Source organism: Taeniopygia guttata, chromosome 6 (assembly GCF_048771995.1).
Source record: "Taeniopygia guttata chromosome 6, bTaeGut7.mat, whole genome shotgun sequence".
Lineage (NCBI taxonomy): Eukaryota > Metazoa > Chordata > Aves > Passeriformes > Estrildidae > Taeniopygia > Taeniopygia guttata.
Window position 1 is genome coordinate 13165852 of NC_133031.1, and position 17200 is coordinate 13183051.

General features: G+C 38.5%; 1 protein-coding gene across 2 annotated transcripts in view; it reads left to right on the plus strand.

Annotated features, from left to right (window-relative positions):
- The window catches only part of ZCCHC24 (zinc finger CCHC-type containing 24), a 103830-nt gene that overhangs the window by 21670 nt on the left and 64960 nt on the right, over nucleotides 1–17200 (plus strand). Inside the window, exon 3 of one of the 2 annotated variants that reach the window (XM_072931000.1) lies at nucleotides 1–17200. This exon is cut by the window's right edge and continues 13127 nt beyond it. The exons of the other annotated variant lie outside the window; for it this stretch is intronic. Coding sequence (XP_072787101.1) covers nucleotides 1–195 — 195 coding nt within the window. The 3' untranslated portion in view covers nucleotides 196–17200. 2 annotated transcript variants of the gene reach the window in all.

Below are 17200 nucleotides of genomic sequence, written 5' to 3' on the forward strand. Positions count from 1 at the left end.
TCCATAGCTTGGCCTGCCAGATCACGCTGCCCTGAAGCTGTCCCTCCCTGTGGTCAGATACAGAGGATCTTTGGCAGTGGAGCTGCCTCAGCAGGCAGATATTTGGCTGCAAGATTGGAGCAACTCTCATGCCTGAAACATTCATCTGATTTGACTTGTGCCTTATGGTTGTGCAAGGATCTCAAAGGTGCATAACATTTAAGGAATTCACAGCTGCGATTTCTCCAGGTAGCAAAGGCTGACTAAGATGGCAATGAGGAACAAACTAGCATCTCTGCAAAGTTGGAAAAAATTTAACTTTCTGTTTTTTAGCTCAGAGATCTCAATTTTTTTTTTTTAATAGTAAATTAAACACTTCTTGGAATTGATCTTCCTTTTAAAGTAAAGGTGTAATTTCAAAGAGCTCTGGAATTAAAAGAGATCACAGACCTTAGAAAATCCTAACATTCACTCTGAAAATATTTTTGACAGTTGCTACATTTTACATTTTGTAGTAGGTTTTGGATATTGTGTGATAGAATCCAAATAAATGTGTCTTTTCTCTATTGAACTGAGTGAGATATCATTATTTTTACTCAGTTACAAGATGAGAGGTTAACCTCTCCATTCTTGGAGGAATCTGACACCCTGTATGGGCTCAATTTTTCAGGTTACACAATAGTTTTTGGTCAGAGTATATATTGGTGGCATTTAATCTGGTGCTGTACAGGCCTCTCCTACTTATTCTTCAATTCTGTCAGCCTAGAGATACTGAAGTACCCCGATACAAAAAAAAACAGTATTTGAATCACCAAAATGAGTATTCTTCTTGAGAGGTAAAGATGAAAATATGCAACACACATTAAAAGAAAACGACAGCTAAACTTACATCTGGTAAGTTAGTGGTGTTAGTAAGATCAGTGCTGAGACAGAACCTGTATTACAAGGGAGGAAAAGGTGTTAAATCTCTGCTATATGTAATTGCTTTCAAACTATGTGTGGCACTCCAGAAAAAAAAGTCTGTATGTCTAGTCCCTTCATTCTCTAGCTTTGAAATACATTTAGGTATGCACATTTCTTCAGCTACACATAGTTCTATAAGAAATTGTATCTTTCAGGTATTCATTCTGCAAATGAATGCACATACTAAAATTCCACATTACAAGATACTGGATGAATGTGAGGCTCTGAAGAGTTCTCTTTATACAACATGCTGATTTCATTTATTCCTATTTTTTCATTGAGAACCTGCATTAAACTATTGTAGATAATTTGGACTTGGCTTAGATTTTTAAATTTTTTTTTGTCATATGGAGCCACTTTGACAACTCCATGATATTAAATATAGTATAAAATTTATTGCAGGCTTTTATTTTTTGTTCTCATATGCTTGAACTTAGCTGTGCCAAGTTTTCTCAACATTTCTGAGATTAGCTGAATATATTTTTTCAGATAATTTCTACTTTTATTATGAGGACTTGCAAAAATCTTGCAACCAAGATATAGTGGGCTATAAATTGTGCACACCCATCTTACCTCTAAAAATGTAAGCTATTTAAGAGTCTGAAAGATCAAAAAATACCCATTGTGCACTCTTTTGGACATTCTCAATGAGCTTTGCACGTCATGGATTCAAACCATTTATCAGAGGAAAATAACTCAGAGAGCTGTACAGGAGTAGAGAGGATCTGAGAGCCCTGTTTTGAGAGAATGTTCCCAAAGTTCTTGTGTTAAAGCTGTGTCTATAGCATGCAGCATTTATGTCCAGTTTTTTGATAAACTGTGTGCTTGAAAAGAAGATACTGAACCCTAATGTACCGAAGTAAGAACGGTTGGATAGTGAAAAAGAAACAGAACATACCTAGTAAACTTTGTCTGTGCCCCTTTCCTGTCTAGTACACTACTTGACATTACATTCCCAAAAGTCTGGAAGTGCAGCCAAACCCAAGCTCCTCCTTCAGGCCCATGACTAAGCCGTTATTGCTGCGCTTCCGTCTTTGTATACTAATACCAGTTCAAATGGGTTTTTTATCCCTGTGGGAGTTGCAATGCAGACAGAGGTGATAAAGGCAAATACTCTAAGAGAGCAGTGCTTGCTTGGCCTTGGAGTGGAGTCTCAGGTTCTGTGTGATAGTTACCAATGGGCTGTGTGACAGGTAGGATCATCCACCACAGAATGGGGTTTCATTTCGTTGAGGTTTTCCAAATACTTTGTATTCACCTTTGAAACTCATTTGCATATTCACTATCTAGATAATTTCAAGCCAACTGGCAACTAGCAACAAGGTAGATATCAGGAAAAGAATACTGTTTAAATGCAAAACCATAATGATACCCAGCATTTAAACTGATTAAGGTTTTAGCACTCCTCTGTGGATGAAGACTCCTCTGAGGATGAAGCCTCCTCTGGCTCCAGGTTGGGCACAGAAATTCAGGATAAAGTGGAGAGGAGAAAAATCAGTTTTGGGTCTCTGAAACGTGACTTGTGTTGAAAGGCTGAAGAACCAGTGTTGTTTGTTCCCACAAAAAAATCACATTAAAATTTTGCAAATATGTAGAAAGCCTCACATGAAGGGCACAGTTTGTTCTCCACAGCCACAGCTAATGAGTCCAGTAGTGGCCTCCAGCTAGGCTGCTCTAACTGTGAGGCCTCGAAGTTGAGTGCTTTTGATCACTGGAGGACTTTTGGAACAGTGTAGGTGAATATAAACCAAGATTTGCACTGGTGATCCTGTCCAGAGACAACTGAGAACATCCCAAAGCACCTCCCAGCCTTTTGTTTCTGCATTATCTGCATGCTAATATTACAATTCACTATCTTAAATGTGCATAATTTATATTTGAAACCCACACACAATAAACCAGGTCCAAATCTTATGCAAGTCACTGAGAGACTTTTATAAACTCATTTGAAGTAGACTGAACATAGCTATTGCACTGGTCTAAATATGAACTCTCTTACTAACAATTTGGTATTTGCTTAGTTTGCAGTAAAAATCCTGATAAACCATAATTGGGTGTTTAGCTTTGAAATTAGTACTGAGAGCATTCCTTTTGAGGAGGAAGGTAAAGGTTCCCAGCCCTCCACCAGCTGATTTATAGATAAGGTAAAGAGAGAACTACCAGGTCAAACCACAATAATTTATCAATTCCTCATTTGCACTGATAAGAAGTGAATGATGGAAAATTAAGTGGAACATTTTTTCTCACTTCATAAAAGTATTTTGGTTTAGTGTGAAATACAGGTTGTGGAATTTCCATTCATGCTTGGAAGTGTTCGAGATCTGACTGGACAAAGTTGTAGTAAACCTGACCTGACCTCAGTGTTGGTCCTTCTTTGAGCAGGAGGTTGGACTTGGTGACTTCTCAATGTCCCCATCAAATTTAATCAGAGGTTTATTTATGAAAGTTAACTAAATTTTCATCCTCCGCAATAAAACATCCCTGTTCTTCAAGATCTGTCTCCCAGCTCTAATATCTACCATAATCCTTCCTCACTATGCTTTTAAATAAAAGTATAAAAGTAGAAGCAAACAGGGATTTATTAAAACATCAAATACAGATAAAGCCCTCCACTAAACTTGTCAAAATGTCCTTGCACAAACACTTTCTGTAAAAAGGTAGCTTCATTTAATCTATATTTTAAAAACAAATCAAATAACATTATTTTCCAAAGGAATTTTCTCCAGGAAAATGTGCTTCAACAAGCTGTTCAGCTGAAAAAGCAAAAGTTGAAGCGAACACCTGAAGTGGAAGCTTTTCTCTTAGCAATGGCTTGAATTTGTTTTGCAAGAATTTGTTTGAAAATGTTTCAAAAGCTTAATTTACCCAAAATGAACATCTATTTCATGGTGTTTCTGGTTTGAAATTCCAAAAATTTTCACATCTGCCAAATGTATAAATATTTCAATTCCTTTTCCCAGTTTAAACAGAACCTTGTTTTCCTGTTTCTCAAAAATAAAAATGTGTTTTCTGATAAACTACATGCCCAATTCGAGAAGGCCTCCAGGGTCTGAGCAGAGGCTGGGATGGTGTCATGGAAATGGGAAAAGCTCTGAGGAGAAAGTGAGTGTCAGCTGCTGTGCCTCTCCCTCCCTTTTCCTTTGAGTTACTGTCCAGAGGAGGAAGCTGGCAAACAGCAAGAGCACTGAGCAGGAGCAAATGGCTGAAGGCAGATCAGCAGTTTCTGCTGGCAACAGCCAGCAGTGCACTCAGCCCCTCCTTGCTTCCCTGGCTGTCCCAGGACAGTCAGTGGATTGGGAAGGCACAAATCCAACCCAGGGGGCCCCTCTCATTTTCCTGCTGTCAGCATGTACCACACAGCCCTGCCTGGCCCTCCCATTGTATCACTTCCTTCAAGAAATTAATAAACTAAATGGGAGTTAATCCCTATTCCACTTCCCTGCTATAGCACAAATACTGATGGCATTCTACTGTATCTGGCTTTTATCAATAAATGTAGAAGGAGCCTTACATCTTTGGATGTGTCTCCTTTCATAGCTGTAGAAAGGTCTGCTATGAGATGTGAACAGAGTTTCTCAGGTAACTTTTCATCTGTGCCTGGTAGGATTGTAGATATCCTTCAGAGTGCCTGAGAGAGAGAGGGAAGCAGGAGAGAAGGCAGCACTGCATGGATCAGGAACACAAGACTCTGCTGTGCTGATCCAGGGAATGTCAGCTTCATAGACATGAGGCTTGGGGTAAACTTCGTGCAAACTTCATTCTTTAACATTTCATATTTTATACTATAACTTATCGGTCCTGTTTCTGATAGAAGATTGTTATTTAAAGAGGCATTTTGCAGGTTTGTAGAAGCTTTTTTTTTAAGACAAAAAAAATGAGATAAAGGTTTTAAGACTTTTTTTTCCAAATGTCCTTCATTTGGCAGGAGTGCTAAAATGTTTGTATAGTAATTAGAGACAACAATGAATAAGTCTTTTATTTCAGAGCCTGGTCAGTGCCAAATTATTAGCTAAAGCAATAAAGCCTATATACAGGCACTTAAATTGAAACATTTGGGGATTTTAGCAGCAACAGCAGACATTTTGGAAATGAAATAATATTGATAACTAGTTTGTCCTAAGATTTCTGATTTTCCACAGGAAACTTGCTACTTTCTCTTTCTAACTCATTCCCTGCCTGTGTAGAAATGTGCATAGGAGTACAGCAGCACCTTCTGAGATCTTCTGTATTATTGAACCCTGTAAATAATTACTTTTTTTTTTTCATTTCTGAGATGAAACATTTCAACTAGTTTTCAACACAGTCTCAAGCTATAATCTTGGAAATGAGTTCAGGGTAACCCTGAACATTTCCCAGGCTCACATACAAAATACTGGTTTCAAGTAAATTTCTAATTTTAAACCACAGTGCAGGTGTGCAACTATAGTTAAAGCTCTGCAACAGCCCAGGCAAATGAATACTTGCAGCTGAGCCAGGCTGCCCACACCACCTGGCAGCCAAGAACACCAGCCCAGGTGCACACTCAGCCCTCCCAAACACTGCCCTGTCCGTCCTACACTTTAAGAAAAGGAGACCCTCGAAAGGCTTTATGAGAGCAGAGATAGCTTCTGAGATTATTTTATATAGAAGACGTATTTCTCTTATTCCTGATTACACAGCTGAAAAAAATTTGAAGAGCGAAAAGTGGGGAAGAGAAAGGCTCCTTTCAAATAAATGGCAAACAAGAAGGCTTTCCTAGAAGATCAAAGGAGATTGATCATTTAAGTAGAAAGGTGCCTTTGATTTAAATAGTTTTAAAAAACAGAATGTTATACTAGTCATTCCAGACCTGCATTTTATATTTCCTCTTTTTTCTATTTCTTCTATGGCAAGTTGGAGCTCTGCTACTTAAAACAGACTTCTGTAAACTCTAGTTAAGGAGATTCAATAGATAGAATACAAAAACACTCCTGTCTTCATAAATTTTCTCAAAAATCATGAAAGAAAGAATGAAAAAAATCCTCCTGTTATGTCAGCTGTCTCAAGGCCAGATTATCTGTACACTTTATGTGAGGACAAACCAGCACCAAAATGGTTGCAGTGCCTTTTGGGCTGCACTTGCCACTGGTTTAAGTGTTTGCACAAAACATGAGAAAGAGGAAAATCAAATCAGGCCCGTGAATTGTCCAGTGTCCTTGAAAAGAATTACTTGTATGTATAAATAAAGGGCCTCATCCCTATCCTGAGGTGTGTGACAAAGAAGTACTTATTACCTGTGTATCACCTGCCACAGGCATGTACCTTTCTGTGGAAAAGTGGTATCCATATCTCCTGAGGCAGCATAGAGTGCTGTTACACAAATGAACCTAACTGAACTGTGGTTTTACAGAATGCTAGTCATTTTTGCACTAGTGACTCAAAATTTCTATCAATTTTTAGCTCATTTAAGTACATTACACAGTTGTATCCTATGTGATGTCATGTGGTCCTAAAATGTGTAGGTGAAGCCCTCAAGAGGGGATATAGACCTGTCTCAATGCTATATTAAGTTTTCTTGAGGTGACTTGCAGGGGAGTGTCAAAACCTGACTTCGATGTTTTTCTGCTGCTTCTTTTCTTTCAGCTTTTGTCCAGTTATCTGTAATCACACTGCCCTCTCAGCTTTTTTCCATTTTGTAATTCTGCTAGATTCCTTATCCTAGACTCACCTGATCTTCTAAAACATGACCAAAAGCTTCTTGTCAATCCCCCTTTCTCTGTGTGACCCAGACACAAATGATTAGAGTCTCCTCATTTTCTTAGAGCCCATAGAAGACAGGGCTGTCTGACTAGATAGCGTGGCACTCGAGGTCTGGAAGCCAGATGTCCTGCACTGGGAGGGAGAAGAAGGATGAAGCAGGTTGTGAAGGTGGATATTTTATGCCAGCAACTATCACCCTGAGCAAATATGATGAGCTCTTTCAGTCATCCAGAAGCTGTTGGCATAGCACTGTGTACAGCAGTGACAGAGTTAGTGCTTCTATTGCTATTTCTACTGTTCTGCAGTGAAAGCTATGCTTATTAATAACAGTCTGACTTTTCAGCCATTGCTAACACTCCTGTTAAACTTTAAAATATTGGTCTCTCTTGCTGCTGTTGTTTATAGAAGTCTCCTAAGCAGCAAGTCTTAACTGTAATTTTATGGTTGGTTTGTGATAAATTATTTCCTTTCATACTCTATTGAATTTGTTTAAATAGAAAGTAGGAGACGCTACAAAACTACAAAGTAGTGGTATTAACATGAAACTGCTGGAAAGGTTTGGTTGGGGTCTTTTTCATACTGACATATAGAAGTAAATAATACAATGTTCTCCTCTATAGGTGCTTGAGGTAGAGTATATCCAACATTAGTGGGTACAGCTAATATGGCTGTAGTGCTTGTGCTGAGCTCACAATCTGACTCACATGTTGTGTTTGTTTGCAAAGTTGGAGAAGAGAAAGGGCGTCTTTTTCAACATTAACGTAATTTTAACTCTCATCTGCTTTCTTCTGGGCTCCCATTCCTGATTCAGCACGCATGAGTCTGCTAATGAAATCCAGATGTCAGACGAAGAAACAATAAGCTCTCCCACCCTTCTGGTGGATCGGGTTTCTCAGAGAATGGAAAAAAAATGAATCAGGAAAGATTCCTAGAATGTCTGAAACTTTAGATTTCAGTGTGTGTTCAGAGAGCAGAGGGCAGCAGGGGGATGGTTTGAAGGTAAAATTGATAGCAAGTCAGGATTCTTGGTGCAAACGTGAGAAGAAATTGATTACTCTGAGCCCTAAAAAGATCTCATATATCCCAAAGTCAGTGCTACTACTGAAGAATTACTGAATAATGACATAATTCATTAATTAATAAGTGGTGTAATAACAGTAATAACAATACTTTTCCAATAACAGTAGCATCAGGGTTGTTTTGACTTTGAGAGGTGTCTATCCGTAGGCACATGTGAGGCATTGCAAGTTTTCCTCATTTCAGCTGTATTTGACCTAAGCCAAGTCATTAAGTGCTGCTTTGCTGCAAGAAGTTTCCTTTGTGACTGAAAACAGAGTGGTCAACAGCAGTGGGCTCCTCTCGGTGGCTACACCTCTCGCAGGTCTGTCTGACCATGGTGCTTGCAGACCTGGGCATGTTCTGCCTCTGCTGTAGGCCACTGGCCTGGCTACTTCTGATGCATAAGTCCTGTAACCTTATTTGTTGAGATGTATTCTGTAGATTTAGGATTTTTGAATGCCACAGCTTCACATTTTTCAGTATTGCACTCTTTTCCATGGAACACTGTGATTAAAGCTGTTATGATAGAGGTAAATCTTGCAACTGTCAAATGGTGCAGTTACTCATGGATGCTGCTCAGTAGTAGTTTAGTATCTGCACAACCTCCAGAGCTCTCTGCTGTCAGACTGAACAGAGCTGTTGAAGCCTGTGCCTCCTACAAAGGGAACTGCTCTGTAACTACAGGCCCTTCAAAGAACACGTTCACTACTATGTATTTGGCCCAGGTTATCAAGCTGTTCATTATTCATGAGCTGCTCTTATCTGAACTGCAGCTCACAATGGTCATAACTTGTGATGATGGATGGTTTGGAGCTGGTTCCAGTGTGCAGACTTTGCATTAGAGCCTGTGTTGTTTTAACCAGTTCCTCTGGTAGTTGAACACGGGGATTCAACAGGATGACTGTGCACAGAAACCACAGTGGGGACCAGTGGCAGAGTCTCTGCTCTTGAGGGGGCAGGCTAAATGATCCTTTCATGAAGGATGCAAACCACCTCAGTGCAATCCCTTGGACCTTGCCATTCTTTTACATGAGGAAGAGCAGTATCTTATGAAAGCATCACTCTTCATAAACATTTCTTATCACATCTTTTCTTTCTGCCTCATAGTTGTCTCTGTTACAAGCCCCTGATACATTTGATGTCTGATAAGGGCCAAAAGCAGAAGCTATAGAGATAAGAGCCAGGGGAGTGAGAGAAGTGAGAAGACAGCTGTTGCCTGAAGACTGCCAGCTGTTAAAAAACAATCAGATGACACTATAGAGCATCACCCTAAGGTAACTTAAATAAGGACTTTAGCTGTAATCTCTGTGCAAAAAAACCTGCTTGTTTCAGTAGGAAGTGAGAACAGATAGAAGCACCTTTGGATAGTCAGCCCTCAGAAACAGGCTGTTGTCTCACTCCAGCAGAATTATTGGAGCACATACAGAGGGTCTGACCCTACTGACCCCATGTTCTGCATCATGTCATACCTTCTCTTTATCTCACCTCCATTCTTGAGATTTTTTCCCAATCAATTAGTCTCCTTATCCAGCTGCTAACGGTAAATCCCTCATTTATTTTCCAGAGTACCTAAGATCAATATTTTGACCCATCCTGTCCTCTTTCCAAGGTGCCTTCCATTGGTGTGAGAGAATTAAGGCTGAAGAATGGATATTTAGCACACCAAAACAGATGAGGAATGGAAAGCACAGCTCTCATATTCCTTGTATACAGTTCCCAGAAGCACAAGCCTTATCTAGCTTTTCCAAACTCAACCTTTTTCTATTATTTTCTCTTTTAATCTCCAGTGGCTGTCATGTAATTCATCACTGTCATTTTATTAATCACTCTAGAAAAGATGTTGTTTATCTGCTTAGCATATCTTGCAAGTTAAGATACAGTGGTTTCTTCTCTGGATATTTGAACATACCTTGGGTGGTTCTGTTACAGCAAGGAACACAGCCCAAGTGCAGTGAGCATAACTAGTTAAATGTATAGATTCAGATCTGTGAAAAAGCAATTTAAAGTTCTTTAAAAAGTCCAGATTACATTTTAGTAGGACTCCATGTCAGACTTAGCTAGCAGTTGAATAACCAGCAGTAAATATTCACTGCCTCCTTGTAAAGCTGATTTATTCCATACCGATTCTTAAAAAAAAAAAATCCTCATTCCTTCTTACTTAAGGTAGAGATAAATAAGTGAATTTGGACACTGTAAAAAGTAACATACTGTACATGTACATAAGAGAGATCATCTGTCAGCTGATTTTTCTTTTAAGCCCCCCCTGAGTCCATGATTTACTGTTGGGGAAAATCATGTGGACTGATCAGATAAACATCCAACAGAACACAGAAATGGAAGAACTGGTCTTCAACTGCATATAAGCTGAGCCTTTTCTGCTAATGTAGTCTCACTTCATACAGGTAGAACTAAGCATCTAGCCTATAAAACAAAATATTCTATTTTCATTATATTTTTGGTTAATTTGTGGGAAAGGAGTCTGGTTTTAATTGGATCTGAACAGTCTGGTACAGTTTTGACCTGCAGATGGGTTACCAGTATTCTGATATTCAGTTTTTTTTGCTTAACTATGGCTGTTTACTAAATTGCTATGATACTGTTCTTTACAACAAAAATAGCATTTTTAGTTTTCCAGAAGTATGGAACCAGGAAATATCTTTGCTCAAATTTTTGTAAAAAGTGAAGACAGCTGAAAACAATCCACTAAAGATCCATAGGTATTCTAAAAAGAAATTGTCATGCACTCAGTCCTCTTCAAAATGTAGTCTAATGTACTTTTGCATTCATATATAAATCAAGAAATGAGGTGCTCAGCACATCCATATTAAACTTCTAAAGCTGAAAACACCCTGGTGTTTGCAAACCTCCCCACACTTTTCATACTAAATAGCACTTTTATTCTCCCCGTTACTCTTCAAAATACAGGTGCTTTACAGGAGACCTTCCACATGACTCCAGAATATTAAATCACAAAAATAACAAACCTGCTGAGGCTGGCAGGTATCTGGGGAGATCAGCTAATCCGCCCCCTGCCCAGTACTCAGGTGTTGAATATCTCCAAGGATAAAGGCCCCACAACCTCCTTGGACATCCTGTCTCAGTGCTCAGTCACCCTCACCCTAAAACAGCTCTTGTTATATTTAAAAGGAATTTCTGGTATTTCAATTTGTGCCCATTGCTTTTTGTATCAGATCTCCTCTGCCACTCAATACCAGTGAAAAGTGTCTACCTCTGTCTGCTTTAATCTCTCCTGTGCTACATATCAGCTACAAAACACAAAATCTGGGGAGCCTTTTGAATTAAATATTAGTCACCCTGAACAGGTTTTCACTGTGAGGGAAGATGGGGTGGCCACCTTTGTGCCAACTGAGATGCAAAGTCTAACAAGGTGGATGCTAAAATATTTGATTCATAGGATGTTAGAAGTCACTTGGACCTAAACTCTGGTTGTGTTTAAAACAGTTGCACTTTCCATGCCACAATGCACTGTCATGGAAAGAATTAGGGTTGCATGTATTGCAATATGCAATTTCCACTTCTGGAAGTAGCTTCTTCAGGGCTACCATCCTACCAGTCCCATAAAATACAAACTAAGAGGTATAGTCATGACAGATAACCATGACTATGAAAAGTCATTTTTCCCTTCAAATACACTCTGGGGAAAAAGAAAACAAAAACAGTGAAGTCAATGAATTGTGAGAATTTTGCCCATCTAAGTAGTTGACATGGAAACTTCTCTTGAGACAGGCAGTGCATTTCAGATGCTGGGGGCAGTGAATCTCTGAATGCACTGGATTAACACATGCAAAAACAATGATATAGAGTACATATTTTTATTGCCTCAAATACCATTTTCTCTGTTCCAATTTGATGAAATGGAAAAAAATGAGAAACTAAAGCAGAACTTAAGTTTAAATCAGAATATCTGCATTAACTTTACTACTGTCATCAACTTCTTGACAAAGAATATTCTTTGCACTGCAGATTTTGTGTTGCAGTGAGACAGTTTGCTATTAGTTCTCCATTTTAAACATAACTACAGGACCAGGATTTTCAAGATCTTCACTCCTTCTCCAACTTTGCTGAGTTTTACCTCACCACCACTCCTGAACTTGCAGCAGTGTTTTGTATGTTAGACTTTAAAGGTCAAGGCAGGCAAGCCCAACATGGTCATCCCTCAAAGACAAATGAGCATGATTCTGTTCAAGTCTGTTAGGGTGCATCAGTTTGTAATAGTGGATTGCCTGCTCCACAGTATCAAAGAGGAAAAGCCAGAAGATGCTGTTAGCTGAGAGTTTCAGTTGGTACAGCACTCTGACTTGGTATAGCTGGTGTGTTCATGTGATGGAAAGGACTCAAATCACAATGATTGTGCCAATCTTGAGCTGTCAGGAGGGGCAAGGCAACTTCCTTGACCAATTACTGTACCTTTTACTTTACCATACATTTCCATATAAAACCAAATATTTCTCCTTTTGTCCAATGGCACTCCCTAGAAATCTATCTGCTTCTTTCTGATCTAAGGCAAGTTTTGAATACCTGCATCGCAGCTGCCTCCAAGACCCTTGGCTCAGATGTGGGGCAGTGCTGCAGAGCTGGCCTGTGGCAGATGCACACTCCGTTCCCAGCATTTTACTACCCACTTAGATCCTTGGAAGTAGTAAGCTTTCTGCTTGTTTTTGCACAGCTGACCTAATTGCTCAGAGAACTAAATCAGAGTAGGCTTTTCTTTTTCTTTTTAATGACTAGCCTTGATTAAAAACAACCAAACCAAAAAAAAAAAAAACCCCACCAAAAAAACCCACAAAAAACCAACCAAAAACCAGTGCTGTAGTGCACAAGATCATCAGTGATGAAGAAAAGGCTAATTCTTTTCATAGTGTCGTACTGGAAACTCAAATTTAGCTGATTCTGAGTCATTCTCCTGAGAAGAAACCTCTACTTATAGCAACAAGTTGTAGCCCTTTGGTTTTACATTTGCCTATGGTAAAACATGGTCCTGTGCCACTTATGCAGTGACTGAGATCACTGTATCAGTTAGCTGTTCTCTCCATTATTTACCACATCCCAGGCACTCTGGGATTATTACCTATGTTCCTCTGTCTAGCTACATCTTCATGTAATAATAGAAAAGTGAAACAAAAGATAGGTTTGATTCAGTATCCACATATTAAGAATAATGAATTTTTATTTTCAGATTCAACTAACTCCTAAACTGCTTTTGATACTGAAAAACACTCATTACAACCAATTCAACTATGGGGCTGATTCAGGGAATGGTAAATTTGTGACACTGGATTACTAAGTCATCACTATGAGTAAGAGTCAATGCTGTTCTAATATTTTTCCAAAATATAAAAGCAATTCTAATTTGGAATGTTTGGCTTTGACCCTATCTATATAATTGTTTGTATTGGTGTAATTATAATTCTACTTATGGTCCCTTGGCCTATGGAAACATTGTATAATTACAAGCACTTAATATCACATCTTAAATGTTTATCTATAAAGAATAATAGATAAAAATCCTAGAAGACTTGTGCAAAAAAGGTTTTGGAACAACAGCTCTTCAAAGTTATATTTGATGAAAAATTACAAATTTTTTTGTGCGCTGATGAAAATCACAAAACATTAAAAATACCCCAGTTCAAACAGCATAGCTTCAGTTTTATCAAACTGATAAAAGCTTTGAAATAAACTCAAATATTATTTTCTAAACTTTGTTTTATTCATATAATTTTGGAGAAAAGTTATCTAACTGGCTTTCATGATTGCTCAATATTGTTTGAATTTGTGATGCTAGTAATTTTGCTATTCTGGTACAGAAGTTTCTCAGAAATATTTTTTCTCTCTCCCCATTTGCTTCTTACACTTTCAATCACACTTTAAGGGCTTGCTCTAAGGCCAGTGACTAATTTTTAAGGCCTACAAGTCAATCCTGAACACCTTCTACATGCATAAACATACATCATCACACAAACTAATGGTTCCTAAATACCAACATAAGTTGTTGTCACTGCTCTAATTTCTGTCTTGTTATTAAATCAACCCAGCATTGATTTCCCTTTCAACTTTGTCTTTTCAGAGCTGTTGCTTAAGCTAGTCAAGAGAGGAACTAAGGACTAGAAAAGACTAAGAACTAGTTATACAGTACATCCATGCTTTTGGCTCATCATTTCAGTGAGAGAGTTGTATCATGGTGGTGATTTCTTCTAGAGCCATTTATGAGAGCATTTATGTCTATAATTTTCTCATCTCTAACTAACACTGTTCACTCTGGAGAAAGTTACTCAAGAAAGAGAAATTAAACATATAGCAAATAGTAATTTGTTTTAGCAGTGATGATGTAGTTTTAGTTATTGGTGTACTTCTGGAAAGAAAACCAGCACAGCTGGCAGATAACCATGATGGGTCTGTGGAAAGTATTCCTCAGTCAAAACTCTGCTAGTTCAAAGAATATGTGCTTAAAACACTTGGGGATGGTTAACCAACAGAGAAGACAAATTCTGGGAGGTAGTGGTTTGTTATTTTGCAATCAAAGTTAAATCATAATTTCTTACTTCTTTGGAGGAAAGTTGTAATTGTCAGGCACTAGATGAAATGAAAAACGTAGTGATACCCTGAGGAATGCACTGGTCAGCTAACAGAATCTAATAATTTCTTTTTAAACAAGTTGCAGCCACTGTCCTCTTTTATCTAGAAGTGGAGCAATACTATTAGTCATTTATAGTATGGTCACTTGTTTTGGATTCACTCTGCTAGGCATTGTTCCTCTACATAGTCACAAAGATGTCTGGTCTTACAGTGATGGGAAAATTAGAAAGTGAGTTTTCTCAGCTACTATTTAATAAATAATATTATTAGTGGGAGAGACAACTACTTTATACAAAATAAATACAGAAAACAAAATTTGGAAATCTTCCTAAAATACATCAGGTTTTCTATGACAGACACTGTTCTTATGGCACCTTGCATACAATAGCCACTAGTAATGCTTTGTCTTTGTAGTGAAGCTCTGTGCCACAGCATCTTTAGGCCAAATAATGGTCTGCTTCTAAATACTTTTGGTCCAGAAGCTGCTCTTTGATAATGCTTCATGTATTAAATCCTAGACAGTTCAATTCTGCTAAATTATAAAAATATTATAAGTCAAAATATAATCCCATGCATTGTTCAGTGAGGACTGAACTGTCCCATCTGCTATTGTCTTCTGCAGTACCACACACTCACAACAGAAATACAACAGAGAGATTGTGTACAGACCTCCCCAGTTTAGCTGCTGTGTGCACTATGCTGAGGAATTTCAGTCACAAAGAAGATCCTTTTTTACAAGAAGGCAGTAATGTGCCCTAAGAATCCATTGGTATCATGTAAAACAGAGCTGTGTTTGTTCTGCCTAATGGACTTTGCATGGGGCATCTTTCTAGCACAGTCAGACATATTCTTTGGCTGTACCAGTCTGCCCTGAGGCACTGCACTACCCCACAGATTCTCCCCAGGGAATTCATGTTTTTGGAAATCCTAGCCAGGTCCTCTTTGGAAAATGTGTGTGTCCTCAGACCTTCAATGCAGCATGTTGCTATTGGCTACATGTCATCACTGTAAAACATAGGTTGAAAACAGCATGGGAGTTTTGTCTCATTTCATTAATATAAGGAGAAACTGGACTACATTGAAATCAATCATATTGCTTATTTCATGGAGGAAGGGGATTGTTTAATGGGAAGTACATTCTTACTTCAATTACCCTGTAGCAACTAAAATAGCAATCTCGAAAGTGAGCAAAAGTATATGGCTTTTAGCAACTGACACTAAATTAATGGAAAAATTCCTAGAGAACTTGATTCCACAGAAGCTTGCTGAATCAGCAAGCTCTCCCAGCTTTCTTTCCTTTGGTGGTTATAGTACTCAACTTTACAGTAATGTGTTCTCTAAGTCATGTATTTTAAAAATGTATCTTTTTCTTCTGTAGGTCATCATTAGTTTTACTAGTTGAAGAATGTAGGAGTTAGATTTTTTTTTCAGTAAGCACAGATGTTGTGCATATTGACCTTAAATTCAGTTCTGCTTACTGTCTACAGGCACAGCAACAGAACATACAAGCTTTCATGGTCAAAGTCAGGCTGACTGTGAACTCACTGAATCCCAGCCAATTTCCCGCACAACATGCTTTTCAGATATTTTTATTTGCATTTATACTTCTTGTAATGTGTTTGCAAGAATGGTCTTGTGGTTTAAGATCTGGACTAAGATTCAAAAACATGTGGGTTGGATGCTGATTAGTTATTTACACTTGTATTAGTGATATTAGTAATACTATATGTCCATGTTTTATGGGTGAGGAACTGTGGCAAAATCCCATCTTACCCACTAGAGTCAGTTCTTTTGGCCAAAGTATTTTTTCTGTCATTTTGTATAGCTCCTACTGCAATAGACTCAGGATCTCCACTTAGTAGTAAATGATGAATAATTTTTAGACAAGGTCGAAAAACACTTAATTGCTGCTGGTCTGAACTGGTCTGGGGATCAATGTGTCAAGTCAGCGCAGCTGACATACCACAGGTTTACAGAGTACTATTTACAAAAGACATGAGAAACCAAAGAAGAATTCAAATATGGTTCAAAACCAAGGGGAACCTGGTTTAGCCTCCTGGACGTGCCAAGCAGGGCTGGAAAGCAAATGAGAACAATGTTTCATGAGATTTTCCTACTTCTGGTCAGGCCAGAAATTTTGCAAGAGCAGCTTTTCTCATGATATTTTGGCACTTTAGCTTCTGGTCTTGCCTGAAGCATGGAGGCAGAGCCATGTGAACATACTGAGGGAAAAAGCAACTTTTCTCAGTGTTTTTGATCTTCAGCTACAGCCTGATTCATGTTCTCATACTTTGTCTATGTCCAGCTGTTAATTTCAGGTTTAAATGTTTTTAACTCATACCTCCTTCTTTTGCTGCTGTAAACTTGCAGCCTCACATACAGCTTTGTCATCAGAAGAAACTGAAAGCACAAAATTAAGTCTCTTTCTTAAAAGAGATGACTTTGAATTAAGGAGAAGAATGTGCTGTCCTTGAAGCCAACTTTCTAACTACCTTAACAGCACTGTCTACCTTCCCCCAGAACTTCCCCACTTGATGTCAGAACACTGGGGCTCACTTGAGTGGGGACTTGATGTAGCCACTGTAGTCATTGACAAGACTACAAGAGCTCACAGAATGTACTCCACATACTCTCAACCCAAAAGCAATCCTACATTGTTTTTCAATCAATGTCATTATCCAATGGACAGACTCACTGGGGCAGAGACTGACCCTATCCATGAGTTTCTACCAGGTCTGTTTGACAGACAACTTCCCACAAATAGTGAATTATACTGGCACTACCAGGCCTTTCTTCTTTGGAGCATTTATCCTCCATATAAAGTAGTGAATCATAGAATAAGCAAGGGTTAATAGGAAAGGATCTCTCTAGCCCTCTTACTAGGAAG